This window comes from Lemur catta, chromosome 2, assembly GCF_020740605.2.
Source record: "Lemur catta isolate mLemCat1 chromosome 2, mLemCat1.pri, whole genome shotgun sequence".
NCBI classification, from domain to species: domain Eukaryota; kingdom Metazoa; phylum Chordata; class Mammalia; order Primates; family Lemuridae; genus Lemur; species Lemur catta.
Window position 1 is genome coordinate 13,690,849 of NC_059129.1, and position 12,999 is coordinate 13,703,847.

The following is a 12,999-nucleotide window of genomic DNA, read 5'->3' on the forward strand; positions in this document are numbered from 1 at the left end:
AATTGATCCATAATGAATTACTAACCCAAGTTAATGAATGGATCTGGCTTGGGACATAACCGCTCCTTTGAAGTTGGCATCACAGAGGAAGCTATGCTCTCTCACAATGTAACTGCTAAAGCCCTTGTTAGAAGCACAATTGTGAGCTGCATGGACATTTCTTAATGGTCCAAATCATCTTTCTGGGGTCAAGGGGTTGTACTCAGGATATATCCCCAAAGTGAAACTCCCTTAACTGAATATCACATCAACTGTGTCTTGTACAAACAGCCATTTTAAATATATTCTATTCAGTAAGTGAAGAAAAATACAAATGATTAGGTGAATACTATACCTTGGGGATTCCATTAGAGCTCTTAATAATTTCCAAGAAAGAGTTGTATATTAATTCCCAGCAGTCATCAAAAGATGGATTAAAGACAATAATGGGGTCATTGACTTCAAGTTTGATCATGATCAGCTGAGGTATAAAGAAATCCATCTCTTGGTAGGGTTCTTCAAAATCATTCCCATCCTTTAGGAGACATAAGGTATGGTAAATGTCACAAAATTGGGCTTCCACAATCATGGGAGTCTTATGCATTCATAGTACTATGTGAGCACAAGAAAAGGAAACGAAGGGTACCATGTACTATTCATGCTCAAAATAGGGGCTGGGTATGGCTTAGCCCACTCTGAGCTCATGCTCTGTCCCTTTCCCAAAGCTTTTACTCAATATTGTTTACTTTGCTTGGTAATTCCTCTACCCTAATTTCTAAATCCTTCCCATCCTTCAAAATTCAGCTCAAAATCCCCTCCTCTGGGAAGCCTCCCTGTTCCATAGCTGGATGTAATCTCCTCCACTTCTGAACCTCCATATTTGTACTTCCTTCATGGTATTTTATCTTTTTCTCTTGCAAGAATTTATATGTACATCTTATCTTCTCTACTGTAAACTTGAGGGCAGGATCTATGTCTTATCCATCTCTCTCCTCTAAAATACCCAAGACAGCCTTGAGTACCTAATAGGTGCTCAATAAAAAATTGTTGATTGGATCTAAAAGTATAGTTATTTGGATGCCTCAAATGAAGTCGCTTATAGTCTATTTCAGACACTCAAAATGTCAACCTTCCTACAACAGGAATATTGACATAGGGCTATTTCTAATTCCTTACAAAAGTTAGTAACACAAGATACCCTTCCTAAACTCCAGTACCTAATGAAATTGTCATAGGGCAGCTGTAAAGTACTTATTAAAGTAATCAATTTTAGAGATTTCTAGATCTATTTAAATATGATTGATAAACATTTGTTTAACATCTACTATGTATCAAATATCTATAAATGTCCCCCTTTTTTCAGACCTGTGAAGATTTTATATTTCCCTTTGTGTGGAATTTTAGAGTGAGGTTGGTTTCCACATCTAGGTTTCTTCTGCTTAGCAAAATAGGTGATTACAATGACCTCTATAGATCTGTCCTTTTTAGAGTGCTAATATTGCAATCAAAAGTCAGCAGCATTGTTTTCCACATTTTTTGAGCAAAGGGTCAATTGTTAATCTATATTTCATTTGGAAAACTTAAACTTTTTATAACCAGGTAATTTTTCATTTTTATTACTTTTCTTAAGGTAAAATGTGTACATCGTATAAAATTCAAAAAAATCTTCCTTGATCTCTTGGCTATGTAAATTTAGGGAATGTTATGATGCTTTGAAAACTAGGACTTAGTGTTTTTAGTTTTTATTTCAACTTCAATGAAACAGTTTCATGAAGAAAGTTATCAATTAGGTCAACAAACCCTATTGTCTTTAGAGGTGTCCCTTCAAAGACCAAAGAACAAAAGTCAATATCTACAAGGAATGTATGCGACACATCCTCAATATCAAGTGGAAGATGGAGAAAAAAACCTTTTTTAATCCCTTCCTTGTGACAGAGAATGTAAAGGTGATCTGTTCTCCCCAAACTGTAAAGTGTATGTATTCCATTTTATTCACTTTTTCTTTAAATTTCTTAACAACTTCTCCACTTCTGTAGCTTTTTACCAATTTAATAGTGAATGATTATCTCAAAAAAGCTTGGCATGTATTTAAAGAAATCATTTTTATAAACTAATAACCTCCTGATGTGTGTGCAAAGCAAGCATTTCACTTTGGGGCCTGGCTCATAGCTGAGGACACTCATAACAGAATCCTGGTTTTAACCAGGTCCATTCTCCTCAAAAGGGTCGACTATGGGTCCCTTACGTACCTTGTGTATCATGAAAAAGGAAACGAGGTCCTCCAGGGACTTAATGACCAGCTCTCTGAGCTGGAGTGACATGAATGATGCCACAGAAGCAAAATATTCCTCAATGTTTCTTGAGGAGTCATAGTTGCTCTTGGGAGCAAAATGGACCCACTGCTCCCTCCGTGAGACAAAAAGCTGGGCACAGGTAGGGATCCACCTGTAAGGACAGGAGGGCATCCATGTAAGAAGCTCTTCTGAGCTCTGAGAAATCCTCTCAGGCACCCACCCTGCACTCTGCCAAGAGGCAGGTGGGCTCATTTCCCACTCAGCAGCCTTGCAAATTGGTACTTCCATGTTCCTGGCCACCTCACCTGCCAATGCCATTTTCCTGGAAAGAAAGTAACAAGATTTGAATCAAGAGGCTGTTTTTCCATTGGCAATACCCAAATGGACAAAGGAGGTTGGTGGCACGTCCTGCTGAAAGAGTCTAGAGTTCCTTCATTATAATCAGAGATAAGGGTGAAGGGGCATAAGGAACCAGAATGTTCTGTCCAACTTCTCTCTGGTAGGTGCCTGGCCTCTGATTTAGATTTTGTAGGAGGAAAGAGAGAATGAGGAAAAAAGAAAGCTTGGGAGGAGAAACTCCAGTGTGGCGGTGGCTGCTCAGAAGTTGAGAGCAGATATTAGACAACCAAAAGAAGACAGGGATGCTTCGTTGCTCCTTTCCTCCCAGGTCCCCAGTTTCTAATTCCCAGTGGGATCCACTGGCCTTTTTTATCCTATCACATCTGCTCTCTGATTGCTAGAAAAGTATTACTCAGCCATCAGAGAAATAGTACTCATAGTTGTAGTCATAGAGGTACTAATTATGCTATTTATTGAGCAGCTACTATATGCCAACTTTTGTATATACATTTTCTCTGATAATAGAAACCCTATCAGTAGGTATTCTTATCTCCATTTTACTAAGGGAGCTTCTCTGGCTCTGGATATAATCCTGTATGCATTTGCAAAGGGAAAAGGAATAGTCTAAGTGTCTGAAAACTCCCTAACCTTGAAACCTTGAGGCTGTTGTTCAGGACCATCTGAACATAAGTCATTCAAATGCATTATCCTGTAACCCAGCAAGGTCTAAAGGATTCCAGAGGGAGGGAATGGGAGTGGTACCCACACAAGGAAGGGTAATGAGAGAATTTCAAAAAGGCGAGGGAGAACAGGAGTGAGGGGCAAACAACAGCTGGGCGTGGAAGGAAGAGGAGAGAGAAAGATGTCAGTGGGAACCAGTTTTCAGGTCAGAGCGTTTTCAGTCTTTACACTGCTGTGACACAGCCCCATCCTGGGGCCAGACACTGACTTGTTGAGAAGGATTTGGTGCGCCTCCTTGCAGTGTTTCTGGATCACGTCCTGGTATTCGTGAGGCTGCAGAGGCAATTTTCCTGCCAGTAATTCTGCTGTTCGGACAAATCTGAGGTCTCTAAACCTGCCAAAGGAGAGGGAGAAACTTCTAAGCTAAAAGATGCTTAATAACAAATCCTGTAGACAGGTGTGAAGGGGGTATATGTTCTCATTTTTCAATGAGAGGAACTGTAAGCAGAGGAAAACTAATGATGGTATGTCTGAAAATTTCGGGAGTCTGAGGAAGCTGTGGCTGGTCCAAAAGAACTCTTGCAAAGAGGAGATACATGAGTAGGCTCAAGAGGTGTTTGCCGAGCCCTCTGCGTGCCTCACTCTGGATAACCCATCTGGGAGCCAGTGGGCACTGGGCTTGCTGGGAACCTGGGATATCAAATGGACAAATCAGAGTTCTTCATAACACTGAGGACACAATGGACAGGGCCAGGCAAAGCACCATCGTCATTAACAAGTAGGTTTCACCCAAACCTCAATGTGGCCTCTTGAGCTACTTGAGACAACTTGGAGGTCTGCTTTGGTTTGAACAACAAAAAAAAAAACCTATGGACCTACCTCTTTTAGTTCTCTAAGTCCTGCCACTGTAGGGGTGAGGAAAGGCCAGCCAGGGAGAAGAAATGAGAGTTCTCCTCATTACCAGGGGGGTCCTTTTAAAATTTGAGCTGGATCATGTCACTCTGCTGGCAACCCCCCAACCACTTCCCATTTCAGAGTGAAAGCCCAGGACACACCAGGCCCCCTGTGCAGCCTGTGCCTTCTCTCTCGCTCCTCGTCTTCCCCATCACCTCCCTGACCCCTCTCCCACCACCCTCCCGACTCACCCTGCTCCAGGCACACTCACTTCATCACTGTTCCTAGAACACCCCAGCATGCTACTGCTTGGGTCCTTAGCACAGGCTGTTCCCGCTGCCTGCAGCACTCGTCCCCCCACCCCCGCCCTATAACCACGGGTCCTGTGACACTCTCACCTTTGCCTGTTTCTCCTAGATCAATGGATGTCCCACCCTTTGCCACTCTCCCCGAGACCTCTTTTGGCTCCCAGGTCCACCATTCTCTTCCTGATGTCTACTCCACTCATTTATAAATCGCTCCTTTAAATTAGCACTGTCTGTCACTGCTTCCCTTAGCTCATGTAAGAAACCGGACCAAGCCTGACTTTTCAGTGACCTTTGGTGTCTTTGCTCTCCCACCAGGATTTGTACTCTCTCTTGATGGGTCTACAAAAAGCCATAGTCTTCCTCCCATCCACTGCAACTGCTGAACAAACAAATGGTTATGTGTTTCTACGCAACTGATGAATGGATAAATAAATGTGGTGCAGCCATACAATGGATTATTATTCAGCCATTAAAAGGAATGCAGTTCTGATACGTGCTTCAGGGTGGATGAAGATTGAAAGCACTATATTTATGAGAGAAGCCACACACAAATGGTCATATATCACATGATCTCACTTATATGAAATGTCCGGAATAGGCACATCCATAGAGACAGGAAGTAGATCAGCGGTTGCTGGGGGCTTAGGGGAAGGGGCATGGGGAGTGACTGCTAACAGCTATTCGATTTCTTTCTGGGGTAATATAATATTTTTTGAATTAGACAGTGGTAAGAATTGCACAAATTCATGAATATACTGAAAATTACTGCACTGTGTGTTTTAAAAGAGCGAATGCTATGGAATGTGAGTTACATCTCAGTTTTTAAAAAGTGAAAGAGAAGACAAAAGTGACCTCTGCTGCTTCTGGACTCCTGCAATTCTCGTGACCGATTCAGCCATGGGCAGCTGAGAGATCACTGCTGGCAGCACTGTGCTGGCATTGAGCTACACAAAGGAGTAAGACCCAAGCCCCCATCTGCCTCAGAGGCTAGAGAAAGACAAACAAGCAAGCATGCAATTATAATTTCGGGGTGTTAAGTGTCCTAATGGAGGTAATGGTAACACTTAGTGGGTACTTATATCAGGCACTGTCCTAAGCACTTTGCATGTATTAAGTTATTTAATCCCCTACCAACCCTATGAAGTAGGAACTCTTATTATCCCAAATTTAGAGACAAGGAAAGCAAGGCACAGAGAGGTGAAGCACCACACCCATGTTCCTTATGAAACAGCAGAGCTGGGAGCTGGACCTGAGAAGGCTGCCTCCAAGTCTGTGCTCTTAACCAGGACACTCCAGTGCTCAGAGACAGGCTCTGGGAGCACAAACGAGGGCCACCTAAGCCTGCATGGAGAGTTGTCACTTAGAGTTGATACGTACTTTCGGTCTCAGATTTTTGTTCTTCATTTTGCCACAAGGGCAGGGTAGCTCCCACTCTGCCCAGCACTGACAGGCTCACATCCGTGTGGAAGCAATAAAGGGAGGGGATGGAGGGGGAGGGGAGGCACTTCTTACTCTGCAAACCACAGTTCTTTGAGGCACAGCATCATGGGGTTCACTGTGTGCAGATGCTCCTCGTTCCACTTCTTGGCACTCCTGTAGACACAGTGCCAGGGCACGGGGGCCCTGATCACTCTTTGGGGAAACATGCGGGGGATGCCCTTGATGAAAAGCCTCTTCCTCTCCATTGGGTCCATGAGGATGTAATCAACTGCAACAAAGACACAAACACCCTGTAAGTAACTCTGTCCATTTGCAAGGTGGTGGGTAATCCCCTGGGGGTAACCCAATGGGGCAAGTGCCACTCTGTTAATGTGCGTTTTCTTTCTGAAGGTGTTTCATGAGAAGACGGAGGGCGACCTCACAGTTCAGATCACTTAGAACCAGGGGCTGAGTCCTGTTAGGATATTTAGCATCACACATGACAGTGAACTCGTATTTGCCGACTCCTCATTAGTCATTAATCCATTTCTCACATCAAACTAGTTACACAAAGAATCAACACAATGGATGACACCAGATATGTATGAATGGAAATTTAGAGACCACATGTTTTCCATGCTAAGGAAAGATTGGTAAAAGCTTCGTAGAGGCAGTAACATTTGTGCTGGGTCATAAAGAATGAGTAGGAGTTTGTTAGATAGAAAAAGCAGGGAAGAACGTCAGGGGCAGAGGGAACGGCATGTGAGGAAGTGCAGTGCCCTCACTCTTGCATGGTGTGCTCAAGGAGCTGTGAGCTAGGCCATGGCAGAAATTTCTGGAACAAGGGGTGAAGTTAAAGGTGATAAGACCAGAGAAAGGAGTTGGAGCTGAAATGGAAGGACCCTCCGTGATTATTCTTAGGAACATGGTTCTAAGTTACAGTAGACAAGGAGCTATCACACTGACACCATGGGAAAGCTAGTTTGGAAAGTAAAAATAACTAGACAACGTGATAAAGACAACTGTTGTCCAGACAGACTAGCAAGTTGGGGAACTAATAGGATCACCCACCACCCCAAGCCCCCTTTGACGTGTTTCTCACGCTACTCACCAATCATCACATATTTCCCAAGGACACACTGTGTGCACAAGACACTGGACTAAGGATGGAGGGAAAGGAGGATCAATAATACGTCCTTCACCATCTAATAAGGGAGCCAAGACCCACGAGAAATGAAACAACAATGCCAGTGTTAAAGAACCGTAGAGAAATAAAGGCAGGGGAGAAGTTCCAAAGCAGGCTGGGTTGAAAGCAGAAAGAAAAAGTGCTACGGATGTAGAGGATGGAGTGACAACTGAGGCTGGTAGAGAGAGAAAAACTACTTGAGAGGAGAGGCAGACCTTGAGCTAGATTTTAAAGTTTAAGTAGGCTCTTGCCACTCACTGTGTTGCCCAGGGTCAGTCACCTCTGCATCACCTGGGAACTTGGCAGAAATGTAGAATCTCGGCTGTACCCCAGATTCAAATTTACTGAATCTGAATCTGCATTTTAACAAGACCTCCCGGTTATGTGGATGCCCATCAGTGCAGTGATGGCAGGGGTGGAAGGCCTTTTAATTAAAGGTTAAATGATGTTTTCGGCATTTTCAGTGGAATCATGGTGGTGACTGATAAAGTGAGAAGAAAGAAGGTGCCCTCCACATAGAAACCCCCTACCCCCTTTATGCCCAGCCTTACCAATGCTTTTCATGAGGCTGCTATAATAGTCATTCTGCTTCTCCTCCACGAGGGCTGCCAGCAGGGGCTCCAGGGGGGGACTTGTTATCAGCATGTTGGAAATCAGCTTTGAGATCCGAACCATCACTTCATCCTCCTCAGGGGCAATCATGTCTTTTCGGATTCCATTGGTCAGATAGTAATAGTATCTCTTCCGTAAACAAATCACCAGCAGGAAAATGATTGTCATTCGTTAACTGTGCCCACCTGTCCCACACATCAGCTGCCAAGGGACCCCTTTCACACAGCACCCATCCTCACCCTCCACTGGCTGGTATCTTGCTTTCTGGGCTTGTTGCTTCACACTCATTGCAACAGGATGACTGACATAAAATTCTCATGACTCCAGAGGACTCAACCAAAGCTAAAGAGATTTTAGTGGGGTACAAGGAAGGGCTTGTCAAATGCCACACAAATAGGAACAGTGGAATGAGGACATAGGCCAGGGATGGAGCTAGCACATCTGGTGACCTTTAAGGAGAGGAATGACAAGCTCCTTACATGGACTCAAATAAGTCACCCTCCTAAACGGCAATGATCATCTATCTACAAAGCACTTTGATCCTGTGGCTTGTAGCTGTCAGGAGGGAAAAATCCCCAAAGTCCGAGGGAGACCTATAATAGTTATTCTAATCCAACCATGGGCTTTTCAGTTTAGAAACCAACACAAACGAAACAAAAATGGCAAATGTGACCCAGTGATGTCAGGCAGTTTTGCTTATTTAGGATTTGCCCCTAAGCTGCTGGGTGGCTGAGTGGCTCTGGGAATGAATAAGTTGCTTCAGATGGATGAAAAGCTCAAAGTGTGGGGAAAGGGTGTGAAACCGGCTTTGCATTTCAGTGCCAACTGTCTGGGCAGAAGAGGCTGCTGCTAGTAATTGCAGCTCACCCCTCTCCAACGTTAGTGGAAGCAGCTTATACAGGGCAGTATTGCCAAACTTCCCTGATTTTAAGAACTGCCTGAATGCTGGAGTGGGAGGGTGGAGCTCTTGTTAAAGTGCAGATTCCCAGTCCCTCCCCTCAGGCAGTTAGGGGGTTTTAACAAGCACCCCAGGTGATCCTTAAATTTAGGCAAGTTTGGGAAAATGCTGCATAGCTCTTAAGAGCACAGACACTTTAGCATCAGCCAGACCTGGTGTAAGCCCTAGTTTTGTCTCCTACTGTGTAAACTTGAGCACATTGCTTAATCAGTCTATACCCCAATTTTCACAACTGGACAAAGGACATAAACATAGTACCCAGGTCTTGGATAAGGTCAAATAGTAGAGGGTTAAGCATGGGATTTGGACAATAGTACATACGCAGTCACTGTGAGTTTTTATTATTCATTTTATTATACACTATAAACCCACAAGCTGTTTTGCTCTAAAGAGTTGTTCTTTTAAGGCAGGGGCTGGAAACTCAATGTCTACCTAGAGCCAGGCAGGTAATGTTAATAAGTGAAAGCAGGCTGGACATAAGAAAATAACAAGGAATGGTGGGATGGTGACAAACTGGAGAGTGTATTTCTCATCTAAAGGAGGTAGCTACTGCTCAGTGCCAAATATTTTAACTTTTTCAAGAGAAGTTGGAAATGTAGCTTATGTGAGACTTCCCTCATCTTTAAAACACATCTACAGGCCAAATTCAGCCAATGATAGAGCTGCCAGATGAAATAGAGGACACTTTGGGATGTACGTATACTAAAAAATTACTCATTGTTTATCTGAAATTCAAATTTAACTGTGTGTCCTGTTTTTTGTTTTGCAAAATCTGGCAGTCCTAGCCTATGGGCCACCATTTTTGCAATCTACGTTCTCAGAGGACCCAAAGGCAGCAATTTCCATGACTTAGTGGAGCAGAGAACTCTCTCTCTCTTGCACACATGCATGCACACACACAGCCTCATTCGGTAGTGTGTCAGGGAGTCCGAACTTTGGTATTTTTAAAACATTCCCCAAGGGATTCTGCTGTTCTCCTCCCGTTTAGAATCACGGAGATGCCAAGAGTAATAACACTCAGCAAACGGAGGGAAAGGGGGCAACAAGAACATACCTCCAGGTCTGCTTCAGATGGTTTGCTTTCTTTCCTTTCTGTTTCCATCTCCTGCTGTAACATCACATCAATCTGCTCTTCTGGACTCATTGGTCTGCTTCCTGGGAGTACGAAAGATGTCTCTATCTGTTTCTTCACATATGAGGAGGTCGAGGTGTCGCAGACCAGCTTGATCCTGAAAGGCAGACACGGCTCAGCCCTCGGTGCTTGGTTCTGCATGAGGTGTTGTGGTGCCAGCCTACTTTCTCCAACCCGACGAGCGTGGCTCTGCAGTGGAAGCCCCTCTCCTCTGTGTCACCTAATGACATGTGTGTGTACTTCAAAGATGACCCTAACCACTGATCACCTGACAGGTATGTTAGGATGGCTTTGTTCAGTTATTTTATTTTTGTTTAGAACCTTAAAAAAATGTTTTTGGATTAAGGGAATTGGTGGACAAAAAGACGAGCCCACTGGGTATCTGGGAATGCCTTGAAACCAAGAAGCAGAGTGTGGCTTTAAGAAGACCACAGCCTCCTGGGGCTCAGCGCAGTGTTCCACATTCTCTGGTACCCACAGTGACACCTTACCCAGAGTAATCTTCTTTGTTTCTGGAGGAGAACTTCATTTTCTTCTTGATGGATTCTGATAAGCTTTTAGTTGCTGGAAGAATGGAGAAGAAAGACCTCAGTGATGGGCAGTGGCCTTGGGCCATTCTCTGCCCATAGGGACACAAATCTTTGGACAATCGTGGAGCCAAAGGAGGGGAGTGTACATCCGAAGGTGGGATGAGGCAGAAGATGTGGGCTCCGGTCCCACATGCACCATTAATTACTGTGTGACCCTGATGAAATGACTTCATCACTCTGGGCCTCAGCTTCCCCAACTGTAAAGTGGGGATGAACACACTTTCCACTCATCCATACCTTTGACAAGTACTAATAACTGCCGGCTCCATGTGCTCTCCATCATTGTACACTCCGTTTTCTAAACCTTGGTTGTATTACTGTTTAACATTTCTATTATAAATAGACTCAGGCTTGTAAACTTAATGCATTTATTTTTAAAGGAAATTTTATATGACTATCACAAATAGTCACAATAAGTATGTAATTGTTGTAAACAGAAAAACCAATCTCATTTGCAATAAATAGAAGGTCACTACAATTAAATTCAATAAATGATATAAAAACTATAAAACTGTAGCTAGATACTATCACTTGCTAAAGTCTCTAGTCTGAAGAAATTAGTAAGTAACAGAGAAATGTTAAAGATATACTGATACTATAAATTGACACTTTGAGGGAATGGGGAGAATTGAAGACTACTAATTAAGATGTAGCTTGTGTTCATACTTTGAATTTCTCAATATACTCTAAGCACAATAATAGAAAAAATACTCTTTAAAATTCGAAAAGACATTGCATTGTTCAACAAAATGCTCTTTTACATGAGGTAGCGTGAAGTAAAAGTCATAAACTCAGCTTCTGGATACAGAAGGTAGAAGTTGTGAGGAGTTTGATACCTAGGGAGTAATAGAATCCCAAAATATATCATGATGTGGGGAACTAAAACCAGGCTCACAGCATCCAGGCAGGACTGAAGCAAGATGGCACCCAGTGGTCCTCATCTTCCTGGTATCATGCTTTTGTGTAATTCCTTCCCCTGGAGTTGTGGGCTGGACTTAGTGATTCACTTCTAACAAACAGAATATGGCAAAAGTGATAGGATGTCATTTCCAAGATTAAATTTCAAAAATGACTGTGATTTCTGTCATGCTGGCTCTAAGGGAAGCCAGAAGCCATGATGTGACCTGCCCTATGGAGAGGCCTACACGGTGAGGAGCTGATATCTACGGCCAAAAACCAGCAAGGACCTGAGGACCTGAATGAGCTTGGAAGAGGATTCTTCCCTAGCTGCCTTGAGATCACTGTGGCCCTGACTGATGCCTTGATTGCACGCTTGCAAGAGACTCTGAACCAGAACCACCCAGTCAAGCCATGCCCAGATTCCTGACCCACAGAAACTGTGAGATAATAAATAGTGGTTGTTTCAAGCCACACAGTTTTGCGGCAATTTGTTATGTAATAACACAAGTACACAAAACAGTGCCTGATATATGTAAATGGTCCATAAATGTTAGCCATTATAATCATTTCCGTTTCACAGATGAGGAAAGTGAGGCTCTATGAAGTTCTCCAAAGTTATTAGTAGCTACAGCAAGAAGAGGAGCCAGGACTAGAACTCAGGAGTAGAATTTTCACTGCCATTCTGCGAGGGTATGACATACTGCCACAAGTACCTGATGACTGCCCTTGACCGGTCCTATCCCTAGGGATATGGATGGTGGCTGGCTGGTAGACATTCCTGAGGTCTTTCATCTTCAGGTCCTGGGCCATCAAGGAGTAGTTGTTGGCAATGGAGTCACTGGGCCCACGGTGGTGCTGCTGTTCTTTGAAAGGTGCAGCCAGGGTCCATGATGTGCGTTGCATCAAGGGAGGATAAAAGCTGTGTGACATGACAGTCTACGAGGGAAGAAAAGCAGAGTGAGGCATGATGAGGGGCATCTCTTGATGAGCCTGGACTCTGCTCACTCTGAGACTCATGAGATTTCCTCATGCCTCATGCTGTCCCTTCTACCTGCTGCACCCTCAGCAGAAATACTTTCTGAAAAGACACCAATTGTACTTCTCTGACCACTGCGAGCATGACTTCTGGTGTCAGGGATAATAGCTTGCCTTCAACAATAACTTTGTGACGCAGGCAATTTATATCTCTTGCCTTTATTCCTTATGGACATGGCTATAAGGTAGGTATAATTATCCTCATTTTATAGTAGAAAATGCAGATGTTCAGAGAGTTTAGATAACACAGCAGGTAAGTGGGAAGGCCAGATTTTAACTCACCTTTGTACAATGGCATGAGTCTGCCTCCCACACTGCTGCAGCCACTTCTGGTGGCAAAAAATGACCAAAGCCCACTTATTAAGTCTGACTTGTCACCCACTAGTACCTGCCAAATACCTAGAGTGGCAGGGTGTGTTCTTCACCTTGTCACCCTCAACAGAGGAGCTGGCAGCCAGGTGTACATACCTGATAGAGTTCAGATGGTTCCTCAATAGCAGAAGCAGGCAGAGGGGGCAGCTCTGGCTGCCCCTGGGAACAGCTCATGTGATGTATCGAGTCACTTTTGGTGATCTGAGGGAAATGGAAATAAAGCCACCCTTTGGGAATTAGGAAGGATTTCTAAGCCTCTGAGCCGGTAAGGACTAAAGAGGTCCCCAGGAAAGGTGTTAG

At 43.8% G+C, this 12,999-nt stretch overlaps 1 protein-coding gene across 1 annotated transcript in view; it reads right to left on the reverse strand.

Moving 5' to 3' along the window:
- DNAH3 (dynein axonemal heavy chain 3) overlaps positions 1-12,999 on the reverse strand; it is a 123,366-nt gene that overhangs the window by 105,806 nt on the left and 4,561 nt on the right. Inside the window, exons 3-11 of the mRNA XM_045542748.1 lie at positions 12,796-12,900; positions 12,006-12,228; positions 10,294-10,366; positions 9,725-9,899; positions 7,652-7,841; positions 6,008-6,203; positions 3,562-3,687; positions 2,229-2,424; positions 335-514 (exon numbers count right to left, since the gene is read on the reverse strand). Of these exons, the coding sequence (XP_045398704.1) occupies positions 335-514; positions 2,229-2,424; positions 3,562-3,687; positions 6,008-6,203; positions 7,652-7,841; positions 9,725-9,899; positions 10,294-10,366; positions 12,006-12,228; positions 12,796-12,900 (1,464 nt within the window). The remainder of the gene's footprint in view (positions 1-334; positions 515-2,228; positions 2,425-3,561; positions 3,688-6,007; positions 6,204-7,651; positions 7,842-9,724; positions 9,900-10,293; positions 10,367-12,005; positions 12,229-12,795; positions 12,901-12,999) is intronic.